General features: G+C 35.3%; 5 protein-coding genes across 7 annotated transcripts; 4 read left to right on the top strand and 1 right to left on the bottom strand.

The window, feature by feature from the left end:
• Positions 1-186: 186 nt before the first annotated feature.
• LOC135840606 (gastrula zinc finger protein XlCGF8.2DB-like) lies at positions 187-1,203 on the top strand. The gene has a single exon (XM_065357232.1). It carries the CDS (start codon positions 187-189, stop codon positions 1,201-1,203), a length of 1,017 nt encoding a protein of 338 aa, XP_065213304.1.
• Positions 1,204-2,179: 976 nt separating this feature from the next.
• On the top strand, positions 2,180-8,767 carry LOC135840130 (protein fuzzy homolog). 3 transcript variants are annotated; one of them, XM_065356495.1, is made up of 10 exons: positions 2,707-2,856; positions 5,619-5,735; positions 5,816-5,937; positions 6,240-6,387; positions 6,548-6,670; positions 6,755-6,952; positions 7,035-7,234; positions 7,314-7,441; positions 7,539-7,665; positions 8,523-8,767. In XM_065356495.1, exons 2-10 carry the CDS (start codon positions 5,661-5,663, stop codon positions 8,578-8,580), a joined length of 1,179 nt encoding a protein of 392 aa, XP_065212567.1. In that variant the 5' UTR covers positions 2,707-2,856; positions 5,619-5,660; the 3' UTR covers positions 8,581-8,767. The 3 variants fall into 3 exon arrangements, with proteins under 3 accessions (XP_065212565.1, XP_065212567.1, XP_065212566.1); XM_065356494.1 differs by lacking the exon at positions 2,707-2,856 and having other exon boundaries at positions 5,518-5,735; XM_065356493.1 differs by lacking the exons at positions 5,619-5,735; positions 5,816-5,937; positions 6,240-6,387; ... (4 more) ...; positions 7,539-7,665; positions 8,523-8,767 and adding an exon at positions 2,921-5,613 and having other exon boundaries at positions 2,180-2,856.
• Positions 8,768-9,103: 336 nt separating this feature from the next.
• On the top strand, positions 9,104-11,957 carry LOC135840133 (uncharacterized). Its single transcript, XM_065356497.1, has 7 exons — positions 9,104-9,550; positions 9,633-9,785; positions 9,875-10,105; positions 10,190-10,410; positions 10,487-10,603; positions 11,540-11,683; positions 11,762-11,957. The coding sequence occupies exons 1-7, from the start codon at positions 9,436-9,438 to the stop codon at positions 11,831-11,833; spliced, it is 1,053 nt and encodes a 350-aa protein (XP_065212569.1). The 5' UTR covers positions 9,104-9,435; the 3' UTR covers positions 11,834-11,957.
• A 451-nt stretch (positions 11,958-12,408) lies between these two features.
• mRpL27 (mitochondrial ribosomal protein L27) lies at positions 12,409-13,265 on the top strand. Its single transcript, XM_065356498.1, has 3 exons — positions 12,409-12,666; positions 12,772-12,929; positions 13,001-13,265. Exons 1-3 carry the CDS (start codon positions 12,606-12,608, stop codon positions 13,199-13,201), a joined length of 420 nt encoding a protein of 139 aa, XP_065212570.1. The 5' UTR covers positions 12,409-12,605; the 3' UTR covers positions 13,202-13,265.
• Positions 13,266-13,490: 225 nt separating this feature from the next.
• Positions 13,491-17,830, bottom strand: alphaCOP (coatomer subunit alpha). The gene is made up of 2 exons (XM_065356492.1): positions 15,439-17,830; positions 13,491-15,365 (listed from the first exon to the last, which is right to left on the bottom strand). Exons 1-2 carry the CDS (start codon positions 17,494-17,496, stop codon positions 13,779-13,781), a joined length of 3,645 nt encoding a protein of 1,214 aa, XP_065212564.1. The 5' UTR covers positions 17,497-17,830; the 3' UTR covers positions 13,491-13,778.
• Positions 17,831-18,183: the final 353 nt, after the last annotated feature.

Raw genomic sequence — 18,183 nt, 5'->3', positions numbered from 1 at the left:
CTCGACTTCAAGAACGATTGTTCATAAATGTTTCCGTACCAATTCATACCTATGTAAATGACAAATATAAAAATCAAACGAATAGTTATAAACTACAAGTTTTTCATTTTTAGAAAACTGAAATAGTTTAATTACGTTGACATTGATTGGCTATTCATATTGACCTTTTTCAGGACAGACCCATTAATGGAAGAAGATATAAAACCTCAATTCGTTGTATTGTTGAAAGATGGATTAGAATTGAAATGCTCTGTTTGCGGTATCATCTTTCTGAACGATGCCGACATTAATAAGCATACGAAACAGAAACATGCCATGTATCGGTGCGATATTTGCGAGAAATTGTTCAAACAACGATCTTCATTATCCTATCACAAATCTACCCATATTTCTGTTCGTAGTTACAAATGCGAACATTGCAATATTTCTTTCAAAAGGCAATCCGATCTTAGGGGTCATGTAAGCAGAGTACACGAAGAAGTTAAAGAAGCTGATTTGAAAAAATGTTCGGTATGCGAATTCAAAACGAAATGTCGTCGACGGTATGAAATTCACGTTTTGAGTCACGTAGGATCTTATTTATACTATTGCGACCAATGTGGTAAAGGATTCAACGACACTTTAGGCTTGAGAACTCATTTGAATAACCATCTGGGTATTAAACCATTTCAATGCGACGTATGTGGTAAAAACTTTACCAGGGAACCCTACATGAAGCAGCATCGCCGTAAAGTGCACGAGCAACCGTTATCGTTCGAATGTGATATATGTGGAAAAAAATTCTCTTTCAAGTGTTCACTAACGAAGCATTTGAGTAAAGATCATATCGATAAGGATAAAATAGAAGAATACCAGTGCACTGTTTGCCAACGAATGATTAAAAGTAAACCATCATTGAGGAATCATATGAAACTTCATACCGGAGAGAAACCTTTTTCTTGTACCGAATGTTCAAAAATGTTTGCGACAAAGTTACAGCTTCAACGACATTCCTACAGACATTCAGATTATAAAGCTTTTCATTGCGAAGTTTGTAGAAAAGGATTTGCTTATAAACGTTTATTAGTTATTCATAGAAAAATTCATCAAGAAGACAGAACGCGACATTCTTGTTATCACTGCGGTAATCAATATTTTTCGAAACATAAATTAATAGCTCATATCAAACGACATCATTTCAGCCCGAAGACTGAGAAGGAATGAATGATTTTACGCGATTTCGAACAATAACTGACATTATGGATTGAGTAAAAAATTATGATCTGAGATCGAGGGTTCATAAGTCAGTATTTGATTTTGGTTGTAGGAAGAAAGTTGATAGTTATTTTTTATCCAACCCCATAAAAGGAAAACAAACTTGATAGGTACTTATGTGTTGCTTATTCATTCAAAATTTTATGTATTACCTATTTTTCAAATTGTTAAACTCTCGAAAGAGGTCATCATTTTGAATGCATAGTGTTAAATTATTGTACGTATCAATTTCATACTATTTACCAAACTGCCTATGTACTTATTTTTACTTTTTAGCATACCTTATGCACTTGAAATGATTTGTTTCGTGTGTTACTTGAGTTACTTGTTCCTATTCTTATATTCTCATTCAATGGTGCCCATTGAAAGACACTTTGATATTTTTCAAATAATGCTTACCTACGAAATTTGAAGAAAAAAAATTATTTGAACACTAACAATATACTCTAGTTGTTAAATTGTGTGACTTATTATACGTTCAACTTGTAATTCATCACTGCGAAAAAATTTTTTATGAGCATACATGTATGTAGGTTCATATTGGCCGATTAATTTTTTAAAGATTTTTAAAAATCTTCTTGAGAAGTGAAAACTCGGTTCAATTAGAAAAGGAGAGACGAAAATCTCTTCTGTGCAGGGCTGCATACCGATATAAGTACCAAAATACCAATACCGGCAATACCGGCAAATTTTGAAAAAATTTACAAATACCGTTTTACCAATACCGATAAGCAGACAGACGAAGTACCGATTTATAAAATACCGATAAAGTTTTTGAAACGGTATTAATACCAAAATACCAATACCGAAATAATTTTCAATGGCATATTTTGGTACTGGTATTTTGTGGTATTTTGAATTTTTTGATTGATTATAAAATTATAAATAAAATAACTAATAAATTATTCATATTGAAAAACTTGTAAGTGATAATGATGAACTTTGAACTTGCAAATTGAGGTGTTTAAATAGAAAAAAAGTGTAATTTCTAAAAAAAATTGGAAAAACTTTGTTAATTCTGGCCTAAAAACACACTTTTTATTCGGTATTAGATTGGTACAATACCAATACCAATACCAGATACCGAAAAAAAATCCACAACATAATAAAATACCAATACCAAAATACCAAAATTTGATATCTGTATTGGAGATAACCGAAATACCAATACCATTTTATCGGTATGCAGCCCTGCTTCTGTGAATGTCAAAAAAACGAATATCCGACTATTCTATTACAAATAATATTATTTACTACTTAAAATTAAAATGACCGAACACGATTGCTTTCACAAATCACAATGAACAAAGATCTAAACGAGTCGAAATGAAATGAAACTATATGAAAGATCATTCAAATTCAACCTAAATTATTTTTGTATTATTTTATTTTTATTTTATTCAAAATAAATTAAAACAATTTTTTTAGATAGGTAGTAGACTTCATTTCTTACCTTCATTACATGACGTCATTCATCTGCCATGATTTTTTTCAGCGGTCAGCGGTGTTTTGCCTTTTGTGTTTTGTTTTTTTTTTCAAAAAATTTATTTTTGATTATTTGAAGTTGTTGCCGCGGATTTAACAGTATTTGGGACTTCACAGGTAGTTTTCTTTGAATTATTGTATTATTAACGCATTAATTATAGTTCGGCAATTACTTTTTCAGTTTATTTGTTAATACGGCTACGAATCGGTCAAGTTATTCGGTGTTAGCGTTCGAGCGTGATTTTGATCTCATCATATGTGTCCCAGTTCCTCGCTATATAATGGAGTCGTTTCTACCTTCTGAGGTCGGTCGTCTGATCTACGGATATTTGGCCGAGAACAATCAAGAATTGGCAGATTCATTTCTCAACAGTAGCAACGTTATGAAAGAATGTCGTCTGTCGAAGAGAAACTCGCGTAAATTTAGCGCCAAAGTGCAAGGCTTATCGTTGGTTGACATATTAGATCGCTATTCTATATTATGTTCGTTGATTTTCAAACAAGGACCAAGTTCTCAGTGCGTTCATCAGAATATTATGAAGTTATTAAAGAACATTGTGTATACCCAAGTATGCGAACGTAACGAACAATTAGCCAATGAGATACTAGCGCAGGATTTCAATTTCAATGATTCCCGTCGCAGTGATACGACAGATCGAAAACGAATCGAAAATGATGACTTGGCGAACGAAAGTATTTTACGTAATTCATCGACGAATGTAACTCAAACTATGAGTGAAATCGCCCCACATTTGCCTGATAATTCAGTTCCTGCTAGTCAAGATGTTGAAAGTATGGATGTATCGAGTAGTTCGACTGTAAACGAATCTCACAACTTGAGTAAGACTTTAGAGAAAACTATCCAAACCGAACCGATTTCCGTAAATCGTGCGATTGAAAACGAAAGCAGTTTATCAGATAACAATGACGCTAGCAAAGCAGCAGAAAACCCCAAAGAAAGCATTAAAACCAATACGCCTGATAAACCGAAACAAGACTCGACGATTGATTTAACGCTACGTAATTCGCAACAAGTTGTTCCTCAAACATCAAAAGTAAATGAAAAGACTGCTGCTTGTAGTCGTAAAGATTCCGATAAACCCAGGAAGTCTAGTCAACGTGCTATTTGCAAAACAAAACTGAAGATGATGCAGAGTAAAAATCCAGTCTGTAAATCTAAACTGAAAGCTGGTCTTAGTCAGGCAACAAAGTCACCGAGTGTAGAAGCTCAAAAAACCAAACCATCCGATGATCTGCTTACACCACCAGAAGCTGAAAAAAGTAGTCGTCTTCCTGCGACTGTGCTGGCTAATTTATCGCTTAATCCGAACTATAGAAAGGAACATTACGTTACACCGTACAAACGATTCCGCGAATCTAATCCACCGATAGATGATTCCGAACCGAATCCTAGTGAAATTGCCACTGACATGGCTCAATCTGTACAACCTGCTCTTAATAATGATGTCTCAGAAGTTGATAATCGTATAAATCAAGATTCAAAATCGTCGACGGATGAATGTGATCCTTTGAACACTAATCCAGTGCAAACTGTACAGCCAGATCAAGATGAGCCATCGCCAATTAGTGAGAAAAAATCAAACACGAATGAATCGCCACTCGCTAAATCTAATTGTATTCCACCGGTTAACGAATCCGAATCAAATTCCAACAAAGGCACATCCGATACAACTTCTGTTGATAATATTCCTGCCGAAAGTGAAATGAAATCAAATCCTAGCAAAGTTATGACTGACATCACTCAACCTGTAGAACCTGCCGTTGGTAATGCTTTCAACGAAGTTTTCAATTCTAAAAATCACATGTTTAAATCGATACCGATTATTCTGAAGAAAACGAGTAAACCAGATCCTATAAAAATTAAAGCAGCTCGAAATGTGCAGTCGAATCACGTGAAACCGCCACCAACTCCTAAACTGAATTCAGATTCGAGAGAACCCGCGTCGAAACCTACGCCAAAATCTTCAGAAAATCCATGTCCACAGTCGAATCCGGATTCGTTGAAACAGCTCCAATTAATATTACCTAGAACACCTATCGGGCTTCCGGAAAGGCGAGTTCCTGGTGAAAATCCGCATATTCAGAGACCTCCGCCAGTAATTGACGCTATGGCGTGGGATGCCAAGTTGAGAAATTTTGTCGGCGATTTGCCAGAATGCTCTAAAGTTAAAAACACTCGAAAAACGCCTCGTAAAACTCCTCGCAAAACGCCTAGAAAACAGAAACGCGAATCAACCAGCGACTTCGACGAGCAACCTAAGAAACGAAGCAAGAAAGACTCCACGACGCCGGTATCGAAAAAACAATCGAAGAAAAAAACCAAACGTGAATCAATAAACACGTCTAGTGATCTCGACAAGTCAGCCGAAGATATTCATAAAGCGAATCAAAGTCGAAATGTTAGTATTTTCGAGCCACCGCCGAATCAGCCATCTAGTACCCAGCCTCAGACGGAAAGTCGGCCATCTTCGAAGCGTGAATCTTCCAAAGCACGAACAACTCCGGAGCCTGAATTCACAGATTATTTAAACGATTCCGCCGAATCCGGTGATAAAAAAGCTGTCAGTCTCATATTACGAACTGCGGTCGAAAACGTAGCCAAATCTCAGACCGCTGAAATCGATTCGCAAAACGTAGCCGAATCTCAGACTACTGAAGTCGACTCGCAGCTCGATGAAATTGAAGATATGAGCGATTATGGCATGAATCTTACCTTAGAAGAAGAAGTTCTTTTATACGAAGCTAATCTAACATCTGTCTAAATCCTTACCGTTATTATTATTTACCCTAAAAAGTCTTTCTTTTATTTTGTAATTTAATTCCTTATTTATTTTGTTATTTCTTTGTCGATATCGCAGGCTAAGCGATAAACTTGCACAAAATTAATCAAAGTTTAAAAAATGGTACTTCACATGTACTGCATGGTATCCGGAGGTATACCAATATTCAGCCGATCATCTGGTAGTGATACCACAGTGAGTTGATCTTTTGTTGAATCCGAGTCTCAGTTTTTTTTAAATGACAATATTATTTATATTATTTATTCATTTTCCAGCCTACATTTTCCGAAGTAGCTCCATTAAATGGAATTCAAGTCTTCGGTAAAGTTCACGCTGTCACTTTTAAGTCAACTCAAGGAAAAGATTTTTTTGTTCATTGGAAAAATGTCACGGAAAAGTAAGCTGTTATATTCCACAATAAGTATGTTTTTTTAAATATGGATTTTGGCAGATTTAGAATCTGCTAGGGTAGTAGCTTTTGAAAATAAGTTATGGATTTTACTGAATTTACTTTAAAAGAGAAGACTTTTAAGGTTTTGAAAATTTGTAGTTGGAATCTGAATAGTGATTGAAAAATAAATCCAAAAAACGTTCAAAAAATAGATTTTCGATAATCCGCGTAAAAAAAACATATATACTTAATGTTTTTGACGAAGAATATTTTGAATTCTCATATGCGTTTGTTTGTTTTTTTTGCAGATTATCATTAATTTTGATCAGTAAACAGTCCGTTTTGAACGACGGAGAGATGATTTTAAGTTCCATTTTCGATGCTATGGTATTGACTGTTGGAATAGATGAATTGACCAACGTTAAACGTGCCGATCGTTTGAAGAAAGAGATCAGGGTGAGCAAATTTTTATATGTATACTCTTTTGCGTTCATCTCCTTCTCTCGCACATTCCTCTCGCCACAACACATGATTTAATTTCAATGCTTATGCATTTATGCACCCATAATAATTCTGAAAAATAATTTTTCTCGTTTTTTTTTCTTCTGGGGAACAGCCGTGCTACCCAATTGTGGACGAGATTCTAAAAAATGCTGACGAATATTACGACAATGACGACGCCATTAATTTATTACCCATGGTCGAAGTAATGCCATGTTCACATTTCAATTTACTACAAGTAAGACAATAATGGTCGTATATCGTAAAGAAGAGTTATCGTTTTCTAAACTAGCTCTACATTAACTTATTCTTATTCTCAAAGGAAAAACTGGACGAATGGTCGGAAAGCATATCATCGTTATTTTGCTGCCTAACAGTTCGCGGTAAAATTGTTGTAGCCACTCCAGCCTGGTGGGATTTATCCGGTATCGAGAAAAAACTCCTATCGATTGTGACATCCATCAACAGCAACACGACAACCAACGATATTCCTGTATTTCTTCCCATAAAAAGCCCCAAGGTTCGTTAATTAGACGTTTCGATTTTGTAGATCAATATTCGTAAATTGAATTAACCTCTAAATATTGTGAATTGTGGTTTAGGTCGCATTTCGATTGGTGACTTGCTGTTTAATTAATGATATTTGGATCAGCGCCCTATGTGGTCCTGCCCCTTCTCTAATGGATTTCGAGCAAAGTGTAGCTGTATGTTGGAGTCCTGTCGTGGATCAGTTGAATGAGGTTAAAACCACCGTACCGAAAGTGCTTCCGGATTGTTTCAGTTTGCAAAATGGCATCATAGGGTTGGTTTTTCTCCTAATAATTTCGTTCATTATTATTGTGAGAATGATTTTCTTATTCATACGTTGGGTGTTTTTTTAGAGTGATGCTGGTTAATCCAATGGTTGGAAAATATCTTCTGTTAGGTTCGATTTCAGAGAATAAAATTCATTTGGATATACTGAGGATATTTTACTACCAAAATGTGCAGGAGCTATTGAAAGATAATGGTAATTTTCTCGTTTCTTGTGATTCTTTTGTAACAGTTCTTTTCTTTTCAATTCACTTTTTTCGTTTTTTATTTATTTAATTTTTTTTTGTTGGTAGAGAAATCATCTCACATAGCTCGTGAAACGTATTGGTATTCAGAAAATTACAAGTTATATGCAGTTTTAAACGAAAACGATGTTTTATGCCTTCTTACGTCGTCAGTGGTACCAACTCCTACCGTCAGGTAATTGTGTTGTATGGATCATTCCACGTCAATTCGAGTCAAAAAATGGATTTTTAATTTCTATTTGTGAGATGTACTGTTGCATATTATTTCGAAACATTTTCAAAATGGAAATTCATGAATGGAGTGAATATTTTTTTGATTTTGAATAAAGTGAGGTATGTCATAGATCTAGTTTACAAGTACACATAAGACTGAATTTTTTGTGACTATTTTTGAACGAAGTTCCTTTTTCATTTTTTTCCATTGGATCAAAATCGAAGAAATTGAGAGTAGGTAGGTAAATTGGAAAGATTTGACAATTTTTTTGAATTTGACCGAATAAAACAAGTGTTGAAGGAAAAGTGCATGTAAAACTTTTTTTTTTTTTTGATTGGAAGGATCCTAGCTACAAATATTACAAAATTTACTTTTCAAAAAGTGTTGAAAATTTACGATTTTTCAGTCAAAATCTTCATCCTCTTACCTTCATTTTTCGCAAAAATTCTGAGTTAAGTATTTTGGATGAATTTTGAAGAAATAAATAAATAAAAATTCCCTTTTTTCCAATGCTTGCAAAATGCCAATCTGTAGACTTTTGTTTCAAATTCTTGAAATTGTGGGAAGAATATTTTTTGAAAAAAATTGAACACATGATCGTACAAGGTATTTAAAAAGTCAAGCAAACATTGTGAGTCGTATTTTGGTAAGTTATAAATATTCGGCAAGGTACACATACGATTGCGATTAGTACATATCACCATGTTTGAAGTTTGAACCTTTTGAGAAAACAAAGCTTGGTCGAAATGAGGTGGAATGACCCTGTAGCATAATTTTTTTCAGTTTTTAAAATGTTTTTCTATTTTAAAATTCAACAGGTTATTAGCGAAAGACATCTTGAACGACGTTATCAATGATAAAATATTTCTGTGGTAACTCCATGAATACTCCATGACAACGTGATGTGATGTGAAGAAATTTGCTCGTCCTTTTTATGTTTTTTAAAAAGGAGTAAAAAATGTTTTCAAAAGACTGATTTACATGTTATATGTAGTTGAATTTTATGTATGTACTAGTTTTAATTTTTGTGAATGTGATTAAATTTTTTCCTTTTTTTTTTTCATTTTTCATTATTTGACTGATGATAGAGTGTCTGAAGGGGAAGTTACAGAAGATGTTATTTTGACGTGACGTAATACGACTAACTTATAATTTTTGGAGTTCGAAATTTTCGAATAAAATAATATTACAAGACGAGAAAAAAATTAAATAATAATTTGTAATTTCTGTGTAAATATTTGCATGGTTGGTTTGCTAAATTTATACTCATCAGTTCGAAAAAAAATCTAATCTAAAAATTATTATTCCTTTGGAAAATTCTACTTAATCGATCGATGTAATCGGAGTAATCTCATGAAGTATCGCCTTATCCCATTTAACCCAGTTCAATTTAGTAGATACAAATACATTTGTGCATATATACATATTTTGTACCTTATTCTCTGCCGAAAAACCCATGAAAAATCCCAATTTTTATGGACCTTGATAAATTGAGCAATTAGATTTTTCAAAAATTAAACAATCTCGAAATGCAGCCGGCGAGGGCATAAGTATAGGTATCTCAAATAGTTGGCTATGAATTACTTTTTGTCTCCTTTTTAAAAAAATGTTCTGTTTTTCAACAAAGCGTCCATTAGTAAATGACGTAGCTTGTAATTTAAATGCCGGATTTTTTATTGTCAAAATTTTAAATTAAGTTTTTAAATCTTTTCGTGATAATTATTCAATACGATGAGTAAAGGAGCAGCTGCAGCTGGCGCACCTGCTGGTGGCGGGGGATCGGGAAATACTCCAGATGTAGTCATCGCCAAATTATTAGATAGAAAAAATTTCTCTTTTTATAAAGGTAATGTCTGTTTTGTTTTTATCGCTTTGATTATAATATGTACCTCTACCTAAGTAAAATTTTAACGTCTTTTTGAAAACAGATTTGCAAAACATCGAATGTAAAGCTCCTACGAATTTTGACGCCAAATGCGTTTTAAAAGCTAACGAAATAATTTGGTTATGTGAAAAAGTCAGAGAAATCGTATCGATGGAACCTTCTCTCGCAGATTTATCCGCCCCCGTAATGATAGTCGGTTAGTATTCGAGTACATACTACATAAACCTATCTAATGTAACAAAATCGACGCAGAGAAGTAAACTAATAAGTTTTGCTAATTTACAGGCGATATACACGGACAGTTCAGAGATTTGCTTCTCGTATTGGACTGCATTAAAACGCCTCCTACGATGAATTTTCTATTTCTCGGCGATTACGTTGACAGAGGTGAATATTCGTTGGAATGCATAAGCCTCTTGCTGGCCTACAAAATCAAATACCCGAAACAAGTCGTTATGCTGAGGGGTAATCACGAATGTGCCAGTTCCACAAGGGCTTACGGATTTTACGCCGAATGTAAGTGATATTCAGAATAGCTAGTACCTACCTATGATACATATTTCCGATTTACATTGTAAAAAATATTTTAATTTTTTTCAGGCAACGTTAGGTTCAAAGGAGCAGATTTATGGCAATATTTCATGAAACTTTTCAACATGTTGCCGGTGGCAGCCACGGTGGCCGACTCAAAAATCCTTTGCATGCACGGGGGAATCAGTCCAGATTTACATACTTTCGAAGATATTAAAAAAATCAAACGACCATCCGATATTCCCCCGAAAGGTTTACTTACCGATTTATTATGGGCCGATCCCGATAAAGTATGTATTTTACGAAAGTATTTCTTAATAAACATTATACTTTGCATGTCTAAAATCAACGTTTTCTCGCCTTCAGGACGAAGAAGGTTGGAATCCAAATATTGACCGAGGAATTTCATTCACTTTTGGCGCCGATGTTGTTTCGAAATTTACAAAAAAACATGATTTAGCATGCATCGTTAGAGCTCACCAGGTAAGTAGACTGGTGATTATTTAAATTTCTGTCTGTAATGAAATTTTTTTCATCATGCAATGCATACATAATCTGATGGAGTAAGTATTTGTATATTACGGTGCGCTGGTTTCCGGCAAGTGTCTGATGTATGAATAGTGTCAAAATAAAAATGTGTCGATGTGACAGGGTTCGGCATGATCCGGATCATTTTGATCCGGATCGTGATCCGGATCACTTTTTTTATGATCCGGATCATGATCCGAATCATTTTCAAAAATTTGATCTTGATCCGTGATCCGGATCACAGCCAGTCGTAGTGATCCGTGATCCGGATCACTCATTTTCGGATCATTCAACGGATCACCAACAATATCATCTTTTTTTTTACTTTTTTCATTTTTTCCTCACTTTTTACCCTTTTAGTTGGTTTAAAATTTTTCATGTAATTAAAAAAGGAGAAAAATCTAAAAAAATTTCAAATAAGAAAGATTTTAACGTTATTTAAATTAAATTAATAATTGAAAGATCAAAAATGAGAAGTTTGATTTGCCAAAAGTAGCGAGATCAAAAGGTAGAATGTGAAAAATCATTTGTTTTTGTATCAAAGTGGAAGAAAAGTATTTTTTTTTTCAATTTTCATATTCAGTGACCCTGATGGTAATAAAAAATAAAAATTGAAAATGATCCGAAAATTGATCCGAAAATGATCCGATTTTTCGGATCACGGATCACGGATCATTGATCCGTGATTCGGATCAATTTAAAGTTTGTGATTCGTGATCCGTGATCCGAATCATTTTTTCATGTGTGATCCGTGATCCGTGATCCGATTCACAAAATCGTGATCCGTGCCTGACCCTGCGATGTGATCACTTTTAAATATTTAATACCTGCTTACAATGTAGTGGGTAGGTACTTATTATTTATTTCAGCTGTTCATTTTTCATTTAACAGGTAGTTAAAAATGGATTCGAATTTTTCGCCAAAAGAAAGTTATGTACGTTATTTACTGCTCCTAATTATTGCGGAGTATTTAAAAATGATGGAGCATGTATGAAAGTCGAACCTCCTCTAAATATCACGATAATTCGATTATTTGTGAGTATTTTTATTACCATTGTAATCGTTGACTTAGTTCTCTTTCTAAATATTTTTGCTCTTTTTTTTTTGCAATAGTTCAAGCATAAAGAAAACCCCGATACGAAAAAACGTTGTGAAAGTTTACCGGTGAAAATATCCGGTGAATAACCGGCATCTGGATTTACGGTTTTGTGAGTTGCTATTCGTATTTTTCGAAAAAAATTCGTAACTTTTGTATCGATTTTGGTTTCAAAATGTATTTTAAAATATATAAAAATGTGCGCAACGCTGATATTTTTGTTTCAAAACTAGTAATTTTCCAGCGAAAACATTAAAATGCTTCCAGAATGTTGAAAGGTTACCAAATTTCAATTGAGATAATTGTACATTGAATCTCGAGCTAGGTATGCAAAACTGTGTCTAGCATCTGAATAGGTATTCATTTTTGTTGAGATTAGATGCATTATTCAAAGGCACAAATGCAGCTCTACACAAATGGATTCGTTCATTTTTAATTTTTCATACAACTGATACAACAATGTGTAAGGAAATAAACGTAGCTCTATTCATTAAATTAAAATCAAATTTTAATGATTTTGAAATAGGAAATTTTTTGAATAAACTCAAAGGCTCAAGCCTAAAATTCAAACGCAAACATGTTTGAGCAAGACCGGTTTGTCTGTCTCTGTCTCCACTCTCCAGTGTCTCCCAATTCCCTTTTATTTTCATTACCAGCCGGCAGACAGCACTGGCAGCAAACTGATAAGACAAACTGATTGATAAATCTTTGAAAAATAAGAAAACTGAATTTTCAATTCAATTATTTTCAATAAATATGTGAATTTATGAATTAATAATTTGATAATAGTAAAAATTGAAACGTATAAGGTATCTTGGAATATCATTGTTCATTTTTGAGTCATCTGGAAGAGAAAGGAAAATGTCGTTTACATCTGTTCTGAATTCGTTGAAATCCTTCATAACTCCAACTTCACTGCAAAGTGAGTAATATTCCATAATATTGTCTAATAAACATTCGTGTTCAATTTATTCACTTCTATAAGCATTTGTTTGATTTAATCATTTGTCCATCATAATTTCAACAGCATTAGCGGTTCGTCACGGTCATCAAATGTGCACACGAAATCACGCCGGTCGTCCCAAAGCTAAAAGACGTGGTATCAAAAGAAATCATAATGCCAACGTTCTTCATGGACAGCTGCTAGTTACTCAAAGATTACTGAAATTTCATCCTGGCATGAACGTAAGAAAATACTCGCGAATCGAATTACTTAGTTGATGATTTTATTACTCATTTATCTGCGAACATTTCAGGTAACAATGGATGAAAATCTGGGATTACGAGCCATGGTATCTGGTACCGTTAAAGTTTCATGCGAGAAATTCGATCCAGATTTTGATAATCCTACCGTAGTACGGTTTTATCAAGATCGCGAAGGAGCTATCTACAAAAAGTACTTTAATGTTGTACCGTATCCTTTACAAGGTAAATTCCGCCTTAAAACCGTTGTTTGAACTTTTTCGTAGCTTAAGAAATCATTGTACTGTTGTTCTTGTAATAAATTTTTTCAAAACTGTATAGAGCTATTTTTATGTTTTCTTCGCCGTACATAATTTGCTATCAATGTCGAACACTTACGTATTGTTGAATTTCTGCGTTATTTACACCTAAATAAAAATCAATAATTTTAATTCTGAAAATCTTACCGCGTAGAAATAGTTTAAAAATGAAGTAAAGAATTTTTAATTTTACATGTCAACACTTTTCGCTCGTGATAAGATGGAAAAATTAAAGAAGAAAAAATATAACAAAAATTTGTTTATTTTAAAACATGAAATAAATTTGCTTACAGTACAAAATAAATATGATTAGGTATAATAATTAAAATCTCTCTCATACTAAACTAACGCAAAATTCAACGATTATATTTTTTTTTATCGATGCCGGCAACTTCACAAACATCACATATTTTTCGATCATATAGTGGTAAATTAATTGCGTTACAAAACAGACATCAACAGAAAACTGATCCACACACATATTAGATACATCGACCAATGCGGAGATATAAAATTAATATAATCATACGAATTAAAATCGTTCCAAGCTAATACGAAGACCCGACGACTTTTTACCAATTTCAGCAACTTTACAAACATTACACACTTTTCCTTTATACTGCGGTAAATAAACGGCGTTACAGAACGGGCATTTTTCTTCTGGTTTTCCTCTGTAAATAGGAACGTAAGCGTAACCGCAAATATTGAACGGATTGCGTTCATCGTATTCGATATTATTTTCATCGGTGGGTTTCTTCTCACAGGCTTGTAGAATTTTTCTAGCTTGTTGAGCTACTTCTGGCCTAGGACCGAGCTCCAGTAATCTCCTCGCAAAAGAGGCCGCCGTTTTGTAATTTTTAATCTTGAAAAATAGGTTTACTGCTGTACGTAAGGTAAGAATTTCGTGAATAGGTTGTAAATTGCAATGCGTGAAGTAAGCAGAAAGCTCGCAAATGCGTAACTGTTCTTCGATGGTATTCTTGGGTAAATCTTTTCGTGTGACTTCCATTTGTAACGCTAAGACATATTCTTTGCAAATATTGAGCAATTGCTGAGCTTCCAAGAAGTCTTGTTTACTATCGACTACTAGTAACGGAACGGTCAGCAGCAAACTGCGGAATTTATCGACTGCCTCTGAGAATTTCCCAACGGTGGTCAATTGATAGCAAGCTTGTAGATTTTCTATTAAAGTGGGTAATTTGAAGACTACGCAAGGATAGGATGTTTTGGACGAATCTTGCACGTTTCGTAGAGGGTAAACAAACAACGGCGGAGTCAGCGGTAATGGCGAGTACATAGTTCTGGATTGCATGTACGATGTTAGGAATATCTGTTTGTAGTGTGCGAAATTAGTAACACCCAACTGATCGTGCAACAATTTGAAGGCGGTGATGAATGATCCAGCCAAAACATGATCAATCGGTAGCTGGGAATTGCTAACCCACTGCTGACAATCTGGCGTGCCGAATGTCGGACATACGAAGAAATTATCTTCTTTCTCGTTGCTAGTGACTAAATCAGGCGGCAATTCTAGATCGTCGTCGCCGACATCCCAACCTGCACCTTCATCGTCGATATCTCCGGCGCTTTCTTTGATTTGCACGTTCTCTTCGTCATCTAGTTCCAAATCGGCGTCCCAACCTTCGTCGCCAATCACCTCTAAATTGTCATCGTCTTCATTGACAGCGGCAATGGCGTTGTATTTTGATTTCGCGGCCGAACCTTCGAAGAAACTTTTCGACACGGTTAACAAAGGCCAATTCATTTCAGCCTGAACGATCGGAACTGGAGGTCTTAGTAACACCGCTTTCGGGTCAACTTTAGGTGCATTTTCACCTACAACTTGTTTCAATTCGGCAGCTTCTTCTTGCAAACCATGAGTAGCTGCTGTTAGATACGCCAGCAATAGTTGATCGCAGTTTTTCAATAATTTCACACGTTCCTCCACGTCACCCAAATACAACGCGCCTAAAAACTGCGACGAAACGTCCTTCCGGATTTCCGCTATTTTGGTCATTTTACGTAATTTATCCAAATTACCGGTGATCAGGTATAGGAATGAAAGTTTATCGAAATTCTTTGTACGTTGATAGCACATTTCAACCACTTGATGATTACCCTGCAAATAAACACAGACGCGTTAGAAATCAACTCGTTAAAAACGTTTAAGATTTAGAATATGGTAAAAGTACCTGCAACAAAGCAGCGCTGGCTAAACGATTCCAACAGGCTTTATCATCGAGGATTTTGGCGGATTCCAGAGCGATTTCGATGTTCCCGCATTCCAAAGCTAAAGCCAGACGAGTTTTGTTATCTTTCACGAAGTATAAAGCAACTTCTGGGTATCCTTTTTGCTGCAGATAGGCGATGATAGACTGGCCAACTAGACGATCGTGACGAACCATGTATAAAACTTCATCGAACTTGTGACTGATGAGAGCCAATTTGAATTTGAACTCGGTGGGATTAATACGTAATATTCGAGGTCTGCATTCTCTATCCAAACAGTAAACTTGATTTCCTTTGACTTTGGTTAAGTAAATCGGAATATCTAGAGTTCTTATTATTCCGTGATCGCCGTTTGTAATCGCGTACTTGATGTGATTGCTCGTAGTGTAAATAAATACGCCGGAGTCATCCCACGCACCAGATTTCACTCTAGCGTTTTCGTGTACCGAACATAACGTTTCTAATTTTCGGTTACACAAAGTTATATTATGTTTGGCCAACAAGGCAACCATATTCATATCGGATGACCATACAACGTAACGACACTTGGATATTTTGACTTGGGCGATTGTTCTTTTTTGATGTACGTCGAAAAGAGTGATATTATCGGGATCTCTCAACAACAACATACCAGTTCCGGCGTAAAATATTTCATCGCATGTAGGAGTAGTCACCTTTTTAGTGAGTTCATTCTTCAAATTTTTGATGACAAGGGAATGACTTCGATCTAGGACAGCAAATCGATTACGTGCTACCCAAACAGCTGTGAGACCTGCGGATCGTTTACTGTCCGAAGGCGAACTAGGAGTTCGATCGCTGTCTTTCGGAAGTGCGTACAAATCGTAGGTACTGTTTTCAACGTTGCTGTTGCGAATACAAACCAACAGAACGTTTTCAGCTGGATTATAACTGATACTGTAAACATTTACTCGGCCATGACTTCTTAAGCGTATCAACGTAGATACTTTGGTCGTCGTGAAATCTAGCTTGTACAAGTTGTTATCTTTAACGTAATAAAGAGTGTTTCCGTGAACGGTGTAAGCAGGACGTTCTCGTTCCAATTTGAAAATAATAAAACCGGAATCGTGACCAGCGGCAAATAAGTTAAACGTAGGGTGCGCGATCAAAAACCAAAATCTATCGTTTTCTCTTCTGAACGTATGTAAACAAGTACGTTTTGTCATATCCCATACACGAATGCTCTTATCTTCGGCGTTCGACAAAATAAGATCTTGATGCGGATGGAAAACAACGCAAGAAACATTGTTGTAGTGGCCACGACAAGTGTCAACTTCCCAAGCTTTCGAATCATTCATCCTCCATAACTTTACTTGACGGTCATCAGCACCGGACGCGATCAAAGGTAAGGTAGGATGAAAACACGCCCAATTTACACCTCTATCGTGTCCTTCCAGCAGATGTTTAACAACTGCGTCGGCTTGACCGAATAAATCGGTAGCAGTGGGATTCTTCAGATGATCTTCCAGAGCACTGGGCCCAGGCGCGACACTTTTCTTTCGTAAACCGGAAATATCCCAAACACGAACTGTTTGATCTAGAGAAGCAGATACGACTAAATCTTCACTGGGATGGAATTGCGCACACATCACGTAATGATTGTGCCCGGTAAGAACGGAAATACATTGACGACTCTGCCAATTCCATATACGAATAGTCTGATCGTCTGAGCTGCTCAGTATCCAAGGATATTCATGATGGAAATAAGTTGTACGAATGTAATCCACGTGTCCCAGAAGAGTGAAGATACACTTTCTTTGAATGTAATTCCATACCTTGATTTTGTAATCGTCTCCGCCAGAAACGAAAATCGGTTGCTGATCGTGAAAACATATACCTCTCACGGGTCCATCGTGCTCTTCGAATTTATCCAACAAGGTACACATTCGGTAGTCCCATAGTTGAATTACTCCGTTGTGTAAACTGGCTAGAATCCATGGACGTTTCGGATGGAAGGATAAACCCTTCACGCGGGCAGATTTCGATTCGAATTTCGTCAACATCGGCACTACTTATGACATGAATTCGCGTATTTTAATACGATAAAAACACCGAAATATCTAATTAATTATACGTTCAAACGGAATATTTCGTCAACCAAGCCGATTAAACTCAAAGAATCGACACGTAACAATTCAACATAAACAACATCTAATCAGCAATGTTGACACTTCTCAAAGGGCAGCAGTGCGAAAGAAAAATTGATTTCTTGTAATCTACTGCTTCGCAATTTTTGGATGACTGCTTTTGTTGAAGATTTCATTTAATTCGAATAATATTTAATTAAATATTACGATATACTAGAAAAATTGCACATTTAAACTAATTATTCAAATTTCACTGCTATTTTGTACAGGATATAGACAGTCTAGGGGAAGACGAAAATCTAGCACTTTCAGAAACGTCAGTAACGACGTCGCCGCCTTATAGAGAGCGCTCGCGGCGAAATGAGGGCTACTCTCTCGCAACATTATAGGGAGTTTTATATGAAACACACATTGTACACGATCAATTTTTTCATTTTTTTATGCTAAAAAATTTTTTAGGACAATTTTTTTTTGAAATAAATGATTTTTAATGTTTTTTAAATTCCTTTTACATAAATATGAGCCATGAAATCGGAAAATTGAAACATCAGAGGTAATTATTTTTACAATATAGTAATATAGAAATATATGCTCGTAAGAATA

This window comes from Planococcus citri, chromosome 3 (assembly GCF_950023065.1).
Source record: "Planococcus citri chromosome 3, ihPlaCitr1.1, whole genome shotgun sequence".
In the NCBI taxonomy this organism is placed as follows: Eukaryota; Metazoa; Arthropoda; class Insecta; order Hemiptera; family Pseudococcidae; genus Planococcus; species Planococcus citri.
This window is presented reverse-complemented; position numbering and strand designations above follow the sequence as displayed.